Source organism: Sphaerodactylus townsendi, linkage group LG13 (assembly GCF_021028975.2).
Source record: "Sphaerodactylus townsendi isolate TG3544 linkage group LG13, MPM_Stown_v2.3, whole genome shotgun sequence".
NCBI classification, from domain to species: Eukaryota; Metazoa; Chordata; class Lepidosauria; order Squamata; family Sphaerodactylidae; genus Sphaerodactylus; species Sphaerodactylus townsendi.
In genome coordinates this window covers 12,208,234-12,222,654 of record NC_059437.1, presented here as the reverse complement: position 1 = coordinate 12,222,654, position 14,421 = coordinate 12,208,234, and the positions used below count along the sequence as shown (strand labels likewise).

Genomic DNA, 14,421 nt, shown 5'->3' with positions numbered 1-14,421 from the left:
AAACTCGATAAGTCCCGCAGGGCCCTGGTCTATCTAGGGAGCCTGTTCCACCAGAGGGGGGCCAGGACTGTAAAGGGGCTGGCCCTAGTAGAGGCCAGCTGGATGTGTTTTGGGCCAGGGACCACTAATAGACACTCCTCCGAGGATCAGAGGGTCCTAGCGGGGCAATATGGGGAGACGCCATCCCTCAAGTATGCAAGCCCAAGGTCGCTTATAGCCTTAAAGGTTAAAGACTCCTGCAAAGACTCCTTCATCAAAGAGAAGAGAAACTGGTAGGTGGCTACTGCTTAGAGCTGATGTTTCTGTATCCACTTTTCCCTACATGCAAGACCTCAGCACCCTGCCACAAATAATTTCTGATGCACTGAATTAAAAAAACAAACAAACAGGACACCAATTTAAATAATTGAGTGTTAATAGTTGGGTGGTTTTTTCCCTCCAATTAAGCAACTTTCAGTTGTATGAATCAGGATTACTGGTGTTTCTTTCTATATATACCCAAAGTGGAGAAAACACTGCTGCTGGAAATTGAGTAAGGCTGGGAGCAGCAGTGGCGTAGGAGGTTAAGAGCTCATGTATCTAATCTGGAGGAACCGGGTTTGATTCCCAGCTTTTTCCGCCTGAGCTGTGGAGGCTTATCTGGGGAATTCAGATTAGCCTGTATACTCCCACACATGCCAGCTGGGTGATCTTGGGCTAGTCACAGCTTCTTGGAGCTCTCTTAGCCCCCCCTACCTCACAGGGTGTTTGTTGTGAGGGGGGAAGGGAAAGGAGATTGTAAGCCCCTTTGAGTCTCCTGCAGGAGAGAAAGGGGGGATATAAATCCAAACTCCTCCTCCTACTCCTCCTCCTCCTCTTAATCGTCCCATCAAATACTGCTTTGCCAACAGACAATTATTTGACCAGGGACAAATATTCCATAAATGCTTCAGAAATGCCCCAGAAGATGGAAACCGCCTTGATCACTGTTGACCTCAAATCATTATTCACAGACCTTTTCTATTTTCTAAGCCTTCACTAAACAAAACCGGCAATCAAGTAAAAAGGTTACAAAATTGCCTATTTGTTTTAATTAAAAGAAAACTGAAGTTCTCATGGTTTCTTGTCTTTGCGTCGAATAACTGATTTGAGGAAGCCAGGGATACACATGTACTGCTAAAGATAAAGCGTACTGCTTAGGATAAAATCTTTGGCATGGTTGGCCTTCAGTCAGTCAGTCTTCATTACAGCCTGCAAGCTCATCACTGGCCTTAAATATCTCAGCACTACGTATAAATGAAACACAGGTCCTTGTCCTCTTCTTTCATGATCTGGACCGATCTTCTCGGCTTTTGGTACCACGCAACAACCTGGAACCCAGTTCCAGCACCACTGGGTTTGAACCCCTGCCAAGTGCGTTGCTAAGAAAGAAGAAAGATTTGGTGTTGACTGCCAATAGCTTTAAACAGGCAACTCATAAGTAATTTCTGCACTCATGGTAGCATAAATGTGAGGTATTAGGAGGGAGAAACTGGTCACACAGAGTTCTTTCTGGTCTTTTGAACTTAGACTCATACTCCATCTGACCTGACTCAGAGCAAGTGCACTCTAATCTGAAGGGACCAGGTTTGATTCCCCGCTCTGCCACATGAAGCTGTGGAGGCTTGTCTGGTGAATCAGATTAGCTTGTGCACTCTAACACATGCCAGATGGGTGACCTTGAGCTAGTCACAGTTCTTTGAATCTCATTCAGCCCTCACCTCACAGGGTGTTTGTTGTGGGGGGGAAGGGAAAGGAGATTGTCAGCCCCTATGAGTCTCCTTCCAGGAGTGAAAGAAGGGACAAAACCCAACTCTTCTTCTTCTTCTAATGTAGGAAAGCCTTTAGAAGAATGGTGGTATATTAGCAAACCCAAATATTCCTAAGAAAGGAGAAGTCTCAGAGGTGGGATCCAGCAGGTTCTCACAGGTTCCCGAGAGTAGGTTACTAATTATTTGTGTGTGCCGAGAGGGGGTTACTAATTGGTGATTTTGCCATGTGATTGTTGCCTTAGTTACGCCCCTCCTCTCAGCAGTAGCGCGCAGAACTTGAAGCAGTCTAGCAGGAGGTGCACCAGCGTGCGTGGCAGCCTGCACTTGCATGCATTCATTTCCCGCCCAAGGACCGGCGCAGCGGCTGTGTCCTTGCCACAACCCTGCCTAAGAATGCCCCACCCCCGGAATGCCAGCCCCGCCCCCATCGTGCCCCGCCCAGCCCCATTGGTGCTACGCCACAGTTTGAATCCCACCACCATGGGAACCTGCTACTAAATTTTTTGGATCCCACCATTGAGAAGTCTGGAAAACCAACTGGAATCGAAGTGCATTGTAAGCGTGTGGCAAAGCCTTTTTGAAAGCAAAAATACAATATATAGCACACGACACAATACAGGTAAGCTACAAATGATGGAAATGAGGCAGAGCCAATAGAAGTAAAAAGAATTCCTGATGGTAGTGTGCATATTTTGTGGGAAATATTTAGTTTGAAACCAAATAGTACAAAAATTAAGGCATGTACCCTTAATTAATGGGAAGATTTGTTTGTTTGTTTATATTTATATTTATTAATTAAACTTGTTATACTGCCCATCCCTGAAGGGCCCTGGGCAGTGCATAAAAGATAAAACCATTAAAACATCACTACAATAAAATAATTAAAACCGAAATAATCAAATGCTACAACAGAACAAGACAAAAAAGGCCTAATATCAGATGGCACTCAAAGAACCTCTTATCCCCTGGGAGGAGACTGGATTAAATATAGCAATAACCAGGTAAGAGGGGGATGGCGGGGGAGGCAATCAGCGACCAACCCCCGCCCCCTCCCCACGGCCTAGTGAAACAACTCCGTTTTCCAGGTCCTGGTGGAATGCTCTGTCCAGTGAGACCAGGTTCCTGTGAGACTTGATGCAGTTCAGGAGGGCCTGTAAGTTCCACCAGGCAGGTTGGGGCTGTTACAGCTTCTATTATTCAAACAGCTTCCCTCTCCCCACCCCCTCCTTTTTATTTTCAAAAAAATCTTCTGGTTTTTTAATTTCATACCTATGAATGCCAGTCCCTCTATATCGTCCCCAGTGCTGTGCGGAACTTCCCAGAGCCGTGGTGGCAAACCTTTGGCACTCCAGATGTTATGGACTACAATTCCCATCAGCCCCTGCCAGCATGGCCAACTGGCCGTGCTGGCAGGGGCTGATGGGAATTGTAGTCCATAACATCTGGAGTGCCAAAGGTTCGCCACCACTGTTAGAGTCTGCGCAGAACTGAGGCGCCCTGGAGAGCTCCCCCTGCAGACAGACCCTTATCTGCGCAGCACCAATATGGTGGCCGCACGTCCTGCACACTCATGTGGCTTACAGGGAACGTTGCCTAGGAGACATTTTAATTACCATGTAAGTTTTTTAAATTGCAATATAACTTATGTTTTTATTGCTTGTAATGTGTTGAAAGCAGCCCTGAGCCCCTGAGGGAACCAAATAGCCAACAGCTTTTCATACATAAACCAACGTTTCTTATAAAGAGATATTTAAGGTTAAAATAGATATTTTGAGGACAGAAGATCAGGGAGGTGGTAAAATTGGTATCATCCCACTGGACAGAGCTTGAAGCACTTAAACAGCAAGTGGAAAATTGTCAGATCCTAGTAAAGGGGCCATAGTGCTTAAATCCCACAGAAACCTCTGTGGTACTTTGAAGTAAGTTTTAAAAAACACAGTAAAATGTTTTTTTAACTCCCTTACAAATCTTATTTAATTCAACCCAGAAATTTAAACACCTTCCCAGTTCCAGTGAAACCATAAAAAAAAAAATAGCCAGGCGATCGTCCTTTGTTTGGGTAGAGGGAGTGCGTAAAAGAATTTTCATTCCTGCCTCTTTGATGGAAAACACAATGTAGTATTGCATGAAGGGGAGGACTTTATTCTCTCTCCCTCTCTTCTAACTCTTTGTTACAGTAATACATATAATAAAAAGCCCAAGAATAACAAACTCACCCGCTGTAAACCGATATTTCTGATTTGACAGCTACAGTTATAACCATTCAGGAGCCTATTTCCCACAAACTCTCAACAGCCATAACCTTTAGTGATTAATTATAAAGTTCCAGGAGCAATAGTACACAGACTAATTTCCTAAAACAATAAAAAGGCAGAATTTCTCATTTGGAGCTAAATGAAACACGAACAGGTTGTTATTCATGCTGAAATCGAGATGCGGAGTCATGTTACAACCATTACAGAAGCTATTAAACACAACCTCGAATCAAAGAAACTGTAGGTCTGTCTCCTTAAAATAAAATGTTTCCCTCACTAGCGTGGCTCCTGACTCGGTTGTCGAGCCGCTTCTCGCCTCTGTCAAGAAGTCGCTAGCAAAATTCAATCTCCTTTTATTTTCCTTTTACACCATCGTTTTGTTTATTTTTGTCAGCCATTGAGGCAACACAAAAAACAAACATTTGGTAATTTTTTTTTTTTTAAAAAAAGACAAAACACACAAATGTGCACACAAAATTGTTATGGGTGTTTCATAACAGAAGGAACTATCTGGCAGCCTCGGATTTTGGGGCCGTGCCCAAAGAAAGGCGCTTAAGTGAAAAGACTTCGGCACACAACATGAATGTGGCTGGAAACAGCATTCTTTGGGTATGAAATAAAGATCTGATTGACCGGTCGGTTGTGTTCTTGCCTTCCTTTAAGGCAGTGGTTCTCAACCTGGGGGTTGGGATCCCTTTAGGGGTCGAACGACCCTTTCACAGGGGTCGCCTAAGACTCTCTGCATCAGTGTTCTCCATCTGTAAAATGGACAAATGTTAGGGTTGGGGGTCACCACAACATGAGGAACTGTATTAAAGGGTCGCGGCATTAGGAAGGTTGAGAACCACTGCTTTAAGGTCTAAGAGCGCTCACTGTGGATCAGGGCCGGCACCTGATAAACTTCCATTCCCCCGCCCCAGCATCAGACAGTGACGGTCAGAAAAACTTGCAGTGTGATGGTCCCAATCCTCTCAGTGAATGCTCCTAATGGCAGGGCAGGTTTGTTCATGTAACAGTGGCGCCATGTTCAGCACCACACCCATGAAAAGGATCTGTCCATCCTGATGGCAAACACTTTGAGTCCACAATACAGCAAGAACTACCTTATTCCAAAAGACCGCGTGCACACGCATCTACTGCCAAGGAAGGGAGGCTCCTCTGCTTGAGCATGTGGTTATGCCACTGCCTGTGGTAACCCATATCCTCTCCTTCCTCTGTTCTCCTTGCACCCTTTGAAAGTGGGAGCTACTAGAAGTGTCCAGTCCCCCAACCCAAGGAAGGTGAGAACTGCCAGCTTCTCCTCAGTCAACTCTCATTTGTTCCAGAACGGTGAATGATGGAAGGGAAACAGCTGCCAGCGACAGGTTCACTTACCTGCCCAGGGCATCAGCACCTTGCCAGTGTGGTGTAGTGGTTAAGAGCAGCGGACTCTAACCTGGAGAGCCGGGCTGGAGTCCCCATTCCTCCACATGAGCAGTGGACTCTAATCCAGCAGATAAGGTTTGTTTTGCCACTCCTACACATGAAGCCTGCTGGCTGACCTTGGATCAGTCACCGTTCTCTCTGAACTCTCTCAGCCCCACCTACCTCACAAGGTGTTTGTTAAGAGGAGGGGAAGGGAAGGCGATGGGAAGCTGCTTTGAGGTTCCTTAAAGGTACAGAAAAGCGGGGTATAAAAACCAACTCTTCTTCTTCTTGCAGCTACCACCCAATAAAGATCAACCAGGTCAACCTGTGGCTTCAAGGCCCTGGCAGCAGTCCCAAGATGCCCAACCTTGGCACCAACAGGTAAGCTGGTTCCTCTGCCTCATATTTGCAATATGGGGACAACAACAATAGCCTACCTTTGAGGGCTGTTGTAAAGAGTACTAAGCTAATGCACGTGGTGCACACTCAAAACATGTTACAATACCTGGTTGTTATTATTATTTTGCCACAAAAAAGCGGCCGCGACTTACCGTGGCCACCATTGCTGATGGGGAAGGGACAGTGGTGGGATCCAAAAATTTTAGTAACAGGTTCCCATGGTGGTGGGATTCAAACTGTGCCGTAGCGCCAATGGGGCTGTGCAGGGCATGATGGGGGCGTGGCCAGGCATTCCGGGGACGGGGCATTCCTGGGCGGGGCTGTGGCAAGGACGCAGCCACTGCGCCGGTCCTTGGGCGGGAAACGAATGCACGCAGGCGCAGGCTGCCACGCACGCCAGTGCACCTCCTGCTAGACTGCTTCAAGTTCTGCGCACTACTGCTGAGAGGAAGGGCGTAACTAAGGCAAAAATCATGTGGCAGAATCACCAATTAGTAACCCCCTCTCGGCACACACAAATAATTAGTAACCGACTCTCGGGAACCTGTGAGAACCTGCTGGATCCCACCTCTGGGAAGGGACAGCCTCCTTGTTGGCTGCCACCTTCCCTTGGCCTTGCAAGCTCCCAAGTGTTCACGAGGTTTTCCAAGCTCTAGGGCGCCAAGCAGTGATGCTGGGCACCCTGACGTTGGTGGGGAGGTGGGCCTAGGCAGCCTTTATAAGGCTGAGCCTGGTGCACGTGGTGCACACTCAAAATGTGTTACAATACCTGTTTATTATTATTATCTTGCCGCAAACAGTTTTTCAGCATAATCATTTTACCCATGAACACTGCTATTTGGCACAATCAAAAGGTGTGATCAACATCTCTTAGGGGGAAAAAAATGTGAGGGTAACAAAGTCTTCTCTGTTGGCAAAAGGGGGAGGGATCCTCCATTGTGTTTGTAATTTTCCTGTAAATGATGGACGGCTTCCAAAAAACATTCTGATTTTGGGAATGCAACGTGAGTCACGCTGCACAAAGACCAAGTTGGAAGGGCAAATCATCACCTTCGTTGCTGCAAATCAGCAGCTTTTAAAGATGAGAGACCTTCATGAAATGGCTATGCTGGTCAGTATATGACACCCCAAAAAACCAACTCCGGTTTCTCCTTTGCATGAGCAAGTGATGTGAGGCAGGGCATCTCCCCCAACCCCCCCACAGCCACCCCCGGATAAGCTCTGTTTACCTGCGTTGGAATTTAGCTCTTCATTTTCGGATTCGGTCCCATTCTGGCTCCCGCTTCCGTGGAGGCTGTTCATGGCCATCAGCTTCATCTTCTGCAACTTCATCGCCTCAGCCATGGCCGCCGCCGTTAGACCTGGCCGCAAAAGAAGAGGCAGGCAAAGGGTTTAAGGCGGCGAACACTTAAAACCGCTTCAGAATTCTTTGGAGCATCCTGCCTTCTGCGTGCAGTTGCTAAACTGGGCTGACGGGCCTTAATTATGGTCATAGTCACAAGTCCAAGTTACAGGGGGATGGCATAACATACAGCAATTGTGCAGAACCATTTGGGTCTGGGAAGTGCCTGGCTGGGAGATCTCCTGGGAAGCTGTTATAAGTTCCATGTTGAAAAAGAAGTGGAATTGAAATGTGGTAGATAAATAGCCGATGGAGGGGGTTATTTGTAAAATGGGGGGGGGGGGCTGGGAGCCACAGGGGTAGGTAATACCAATCTTGAGCCACCACTGGTCTGATTAGGTATACGGCTTCATGTGTTCGTGTATTCAAACGCTACACTATTTTCTAGCATGGGAAGGGACGTTCCCCATCCCCGCCCCAATAATAGATATTAAGTCAGTCTGCGCCAATAAGTGGGAGAATACACTTCCATATGACTATGTCAGTTTCCTTATCTCTTGACTATTCCATCCTTAGTAATTCAGCACAGAATGTGTGAACACCCTGTGAAACCTCTGTGGATGAGGTTTAATCTGTGACAGTTTTTTCACACTTGCAAGTCATCAATTAACCCTGGAAATATTATGTGATTGATGTCTCTGAGTGTGTGTGTGTGTGTGTGTGTGTGTGTGTGTGAATGTTTCCCTAGTATATTTACAGAAACAGAAAAATGATTACCTAACAACCACAGGTCTTCAAAGGCAATGGCTTCCCTGGGCTCTTGGGCACAGAAGGGTCTTTCCCAACACCTGGTACCCAAGAACCTTCACAAAGAAATGCCACAAATTGACTCAGAGACTTTCTTCATGCAAATCACATGCGCTACTACTGAGCCATAATTCCTCACTTGAAAGGTTCCATTATGAAATCTTGCGGCAAAGGTGAGGTCTTGGAAAACTCAAATTAAACTTCAACATACTATCCTGCACGGCAGGCCGCTTTTCATGAATATTCCCTCAAAACTGTCCTCTGGCCATACAGTGATCAGCACCAACACCTACTGAAATCATGTTAGCACGGTACACAGCTAGGAGTCAGAGTGAAGGGTACAGGAGGGCCGTATGAGGCTTTAATGTTCTCTCTGCCTGCCCAGATGGTGCCAAGTAAGGTTTCTGTAACTATCTGCCTGCCCAGTGAACTTGAATGCAAATATGTGAGCACTGTTCTCTAACCAAAGATTTTATTTTATTTTTTTAGTTTGGAAACGGGTTTGATGGTGCCCCTCCCTCCACATTAGTCGGAAAGCTTTTCTGTCAAAACTGCGAAAGAGTAAATTAACGAAAGAGGAGCTATGAGCAATCAAATCTGGAGGTACGCAATTAATTAAAATTGAACGGCAAGCCAGAGCGCTGCTGTACAGTCTCTCATATTAAAACAAAACATTTAATTAAATTAACAGTCAACAATTTGCAATGAATAACATTCAAAAGGTGGAGGGAGGGTGGGGGGGAGAAAACGCCACAGACAGTATTGTTTCAGATCAGAATGCTTCCGTTCCTGTGTACGGATCAGCTGTGTGTGCGGGTCAAACGTGATGCTCTAAAAACAAGGACAATGAAACATCTGGCCGCATAAAACGTTAATGTGGGAAATCATATTGAAACTAGAAAAAGGGGGAATCGGTTTCAAAAAAATCCTTGTCTCGGAAGGTTCTGACAGCGAGAATTCTAGATGTTTTTCATAATTTAATTTCTGCAGCCTGCATCTAGGTTCAACTTGTTACTTAAGAAGTTAAATACTATCAGTGTGCTGTAGTGGTTAAGTGTGGGGGACTCTAATCTGGAGAACTGGGGTCAATTCTCCACTCCTCCAGATGATGGCTGCGGAGTGACCGTGGGCCAGTCACAGTTCTTTTTGGACTCTCTCAGCCCCACCTACCTCACAAGGCCTCTGTTGCGCACAAAGGAAGGGAAGAAGTTTGTAAGCTGCTTTGAGACTCCTTACTGTTGGGAAAAGCGGGGTATAAATCCAAACCCTTCTTCTACTTTATTTATTTTTTAATTTGGGTACTGATTTCAATATTTATAGCTTGATTTCCTCATAGCAGCTTGTAATCATGGTGATTTCTCCTCTCTAGCCTGATCTCATCCACAGGTGGCCAACCTATGGCGCTCCAGATGTTCATGGACTACAATTCCCATCAGCTCCTTCCAGCATGGCCGATTGGAATTGTAGTCCATGAACATCTAGAGCACCATAGGTTGGTCACCCCTGTAGTAGCTGTTGTGGGATATCTATGCTCCCATGAAGGAAAAGTGGGATAACAGAAGAAGAGGAAATTTAAATATATAACAATGGAAAATGACCTATGCTTTATTAAACATGAAACGCTAGCCTAAAGGCTCAGTCCCTAAGACACCCAAAGGCATTGCTCAAGGCTAGCGCCTTAACAAGAATACCTTTGCAGCTACATCACATTTATTTCTGCAAGCATCTTCTCCAATTCACTATGGAGACTTACAGAACATCCACTGTTCAATGAAAGACCCTCCATGCCCTAAAACAGAGGTGGCACTCAGAGCCCTCTCTGCGGGCACGGCAAACAGAGCCCCCCCCCCGCCCCCCACATCTAGGCTGGCCTGGGCCGCTGGGCTTGATTATTAGCATTAAACCTAAGACCTAGTTTTGGGAAAGAAGTGTAGGTAACCTTGTTAAGCGCTGTTAAACCCCACTGATTTTCATGCCAAGAACTAAAGCGCGATCCTTGACCAGGAAGTAAGCTCGGTTGCTGTCAATGGGGCTTGCTTCTGAGTAAACCCTCCTAGGGTCGTGATTCACCCGTTGGATTAGTTGCACGGTTGCTTCAAAGCAAAGCCACTGACTACCACCAAGCTTACTCCTGAGTAACACACGTCTCGGAGCCAACTGTTTTTTCTAAACTAAAACCTCAGTATTCAGGTTAAATTACCGTGTTGGCACTTTGCAATAAATAAGTGGGTTTGGGGTTGGGGTTTGGGCACTCGGTCTCGAAAAGGTTCGCCATCACTGCCCTAAAAGGTGAGTGAAGTCTGTACCGATATGCAAACAGCAGGGAAGAATGAGCAGTTCAGACCAAAGTCTATGACAGTGGTGGCGAACCTTTGGCACTCCAGATGTTATGAACTACAATTCCCATCAGCCCCTGCCAGCATGGCCAATTGACCATGCTGGCAGGGGCTGATGGGAATTGTAGTCCATAACATCTGGAGTGCCAAAGGTTCGCCACCACGGGTCTATGATATCACATGAGGACCCTGATGATCAGGACCCTGGACAGATCTCAGGTATGGGTTGGATGCCAACCTACAACCAGATAGCAGAGCATTCTTCCAGCCCTACACTTGACCACACAAAACTGCTTTCTACTGAGTCAGACCAATGGTCTATCAAATCAGTACTGTCTACTTTGACCGGCAGCAATTCTTCAAAGTCTCAGATGCAGATCTTTTATACTACCTGATGCTTTTTGCTGGCAAGACCGAAGACTGAATCTGGCTCTGGCTCTAGCACTGTCATAGTCCCCCCTTCTAACTAGCCCATGTTCCCAAAAAGCACTGAAATGAGATGAAAAATCTTTGTGCAGCATGGCTTGCGTGGGTCATGGCAAATAACTCTCCCGTGTCAAATGTATCATGTCATTAAAGAAATCTTAATTGAATAATACGTTTTCATTTGAGCAAAAGCAACAGCTTTGAAGCTTCTATCCATTTCAAGATGATGTATGTGTAATCGTGGAAGAAGGATTCCCTCCATCAATATCAATTCCGTCCACCAATATCAATTAAGAGCCCCTTGGTGTGATAGGTTCTATGCTGAAAGAATGGAACATGAACACCATCTTGGTAGTTCGCGCTTTTTATTGGATGCATATTCTTTATTGTTTTATGTGTATGTTTTATTAATGTTGTGAGCCACCCTGAGCCCAAAAGGGGAGAGGCAGCATATTAAATTTGATGAATAAGTAAAATAAATAAGAGTGGGTATGGTTCTGTTAAGATGTTGACTATCTGCAGTTTTTTCAACAAGTTCCTATTTTTTATTTGCTTTCTGATTAATTTGGGAACAACCTTTCGTTGTGGACAAGAAGAAAAAACCGCTCTGAAAAGCGGTTAATTTTGTAGATCTCATATTCTGAAGAAAACTATGAGCATGTATGACAGAAAGGAAACCAAGAGGGAAAATAAAGCAGGGCAGGACTGTATTTTTCCTTCCATTCTTCACTGAGGCCTGCTTATGATGGTTGATTGATTTCAGGACATTTTTCTGTTCTTTTTAGAGTCTAGGCTACGGGAGTGATTTGTCAAGTTTGCAATACTTAATACTTTTAGTGAGCCGCACTCTGGTGACCTTTATGATACTCAGCCCAGTTGACTGCCTGACCCTTCTGGTGTTAGGATCATGAAGAAGAATGTGAAAAATGAGAAAGTGGGACAGGGAGGTTGATTGCCCAGATGATCAGCAGAGCGTTCCACGTTCTACAGGATTTGGAATATATTCTTAGAGTGGCAACTGCCCCCCTATTAAATATTGTTAAATGGTGCAATATTGTACACCAATTCATTAGTTTATAGGGCTTGGTTGAGAGCTTTAAAATTTTGGCTTCGCCTGCATTTCTCGCATGATGAGCACTCGCTGATTCACCTACTTTTGTCTGATACTCAGGCTAATCCATGGTTCTCTCTGATCGAAAGAAAGATTGAATCACTTGGTATATCTCTCGAGTCGCTTTTCCCGCTATCTAGTTCAGAATCCTACAACTTGTTAAAACAAAAAATTGTTGGAAAGTTTAATGGATTAATTTATTTAGGGCTGCTATGAAACTTGTTCACCCTTACATCTTTCAATTTCTATATCAAAACAGGATGACTCCCTATTTGTATTTTTTGACTAATCCAATGCAGAGAAGAGCCCTCACACTTGCTCGCTTCAATGTTTTCCCCTCCGCTTTATTGCATGGTAGATTTAACAACTTGGAAATGAGCGAAAGGGTTATGCTCTTGTGGTGAACAACAAATTGAAACATTGGCACATCAACTGCTTTGCTGCCCTAAATCTGCTAATATCAGATCAAAATATTCCAATATTCTTTCTAGGATACCTAGTGAAATGGGAGAATCAGGTAGACTTCCTTTCCTTCTGGACAATTCTGACAATGAAACTTGTGAACTGGTAGCACGATTTTTACTGGAGGTGATGCACAATCAATAATTTATATTCTATTTTAAACCTTTGTATTTGTATACCTTTTATCTCAAGTTTTTTATTGTGTTATGATTATTGTTATGCCAAATAAAGGCTTATTATTAAAATATTAAATTATAATATTGTACACCACTTTGTTTTCCTTTTCAGATGTTGGATTCCACTGAGGCAAATATACATTATAAGTACGTGCAGTGAAGCCCCAACATTGTTGGTCAGTCACTCTGGAAGAGCTGAGTCTGCAATGATTTGATCAACACTGTTCCCCCAGAAAAGACAAGTTGCTTATGTCAAGTAGGTAAGTTATGGAAGAGTCAAAGATGAATTCAACATGGATTAAAGGAGTGTACAGAGTGGCTATGACCCAGGGTGGCCTAATCTTGTCAGATCCTAGAAGCTAAGGAGGGTCAGCCCTAGTTAGACTTGGATGGCAGACTATCAAGGAAATCCCAGGTTGTCACCCAGAGGCAGGCAATGGCAAACTACTGTTCTTTTGCCTTAAAAGCCCCATGTGGTCATGATAACTCTACTTTCCATAAGGTTGAACTTCAGAAGACCAAAGTCAGGACCAAGGTCGGCAGACATTGTCTAAAGCCCGTTCCACACAAACTTTTTAAAAATTTTTGAGGTAGGAAATAAAACATTCCCTCCATGGAGTTCCACGTTGCTTTTTCCCCCTTACATCCTGAAAAGTTTTATTTCCAGCCTCAAAACATTTTAAATGAATCCCCTTTTAAAACAATTATCTTGTTTGAAATGTTTTCAAAACATCTTCACTTCCTGTGCGAACTACTTGCTGTTTTCCACAAATATATTCTACAAACGTTTTAGGTGATTTGTGTGGAATTCTGTCATGTCACCCCTATGCCTAGAGCAGTGAAGAACCTTTTGGCAGCTCAGCTCTGCAGAAAGAGCTAGAGTAAAGACCACAAAGAAGTCATTCAAGCTCTCAAACCACCCGAGGCCTCAAAGCTCCCAGAGTTTTTATGTCTCCAAACAAGCAAAGCAAAACAAAGAAAAGAAAAGATTCAAGGGTATTGGATCAAAACAGTGCTCCGTTTTGGGGCCTAGTGGTGGCAGGGGCTGATGGGAATTGTAGTCCATGAACATCTGGAGAACCGCAGGTTGCAGACCTCTGGTCTAGTAGCTCTGGAAGAGCTTGGTGGTAGAGGTTTGAACAGCATTCTCAACATAATGCATTTTAATTAACCCATCTGCTGTTAGCTGGGTCAGTTAGATAAAGTTTTGGTGCGAGTGGAAAGGAAACTACTTAGGGCAGTTCTGCTTGGACATGGGGTTGCACAAAAGCTACAGGGACACATAGGGGTTCAGTATCATTTCTAAGAAGTAGATACATGCTACTGGAGCAAGGAAATGTACAGATGGTTTCATAAGATTTTATTTAATTTGCTCCTGAAATGATCAGAAATACCTTGCACTGTGACTTGTGCAGGCGGGAAAGACAGTAGGGATACAACTGCATTTATTTCGTGCAAGCAGATGGCAAGGAGGGGTTTTAGCACTTCCTCTTGTGCAAGGAGGCACCCACAGAAACCTTCTGTGAGAAGCAGTCCCTTGTTTTTACTGTAAAGTTTCAGCTTGTGTTTACGTAGACTGTTTTATGTAAGTTGCCTTGAGGCTACTTTGTGTGAGGACAGGGGGCATAAACGTGTTTTAATTAATTCCCCACTAGGAAAGTAGCATTGGGAGAGGCTGAACCAACCTCTTTCCTCACATCAAATTGTCTGAAATGAAGAGAAATGAATACGTGAAGCTCCTTTCAAAGAAATCCTAGTACAGTGGTGGCGAACCTATGGCATGGGTGCCAGAGGTGGCACAAACAGAGTTACCCCACCCCACACATCTAGGCTGGCCTGGGCCACTGAGCTTGATTATTAGCATTAAACCTAAGACCTAATTTTGGGGAAGCAGTGTAGGTAACCCTGTT

General features: G+C 44.6%; 1 protein-coding gene across 3 annotated transcripts in view; it reads right to left on the bottom strand.

The window, feature by feature from the left end:
• DACH2 (dachshund family transcription factor 2) overlaps nt 1-14,421 on the bottom strand; it is a 433,391-nt gene that overhangs the window by 147,214 nt on the left and 271,756 nt on the right. For all 3 annotated transcript variants that reach the window (XM_048514020.1, XM_048514022.1, XM_048514021.1), the window contains one exon: nt 7,081-7,212. In XM_048514020.1, coding sequence (XP_048369977.1) covers nt 7,081-7,212 — 132 coding nt within the window. The remainder of the gene's footprint in view (nt 1-7,080; nt 7,213-14,421) is intronic.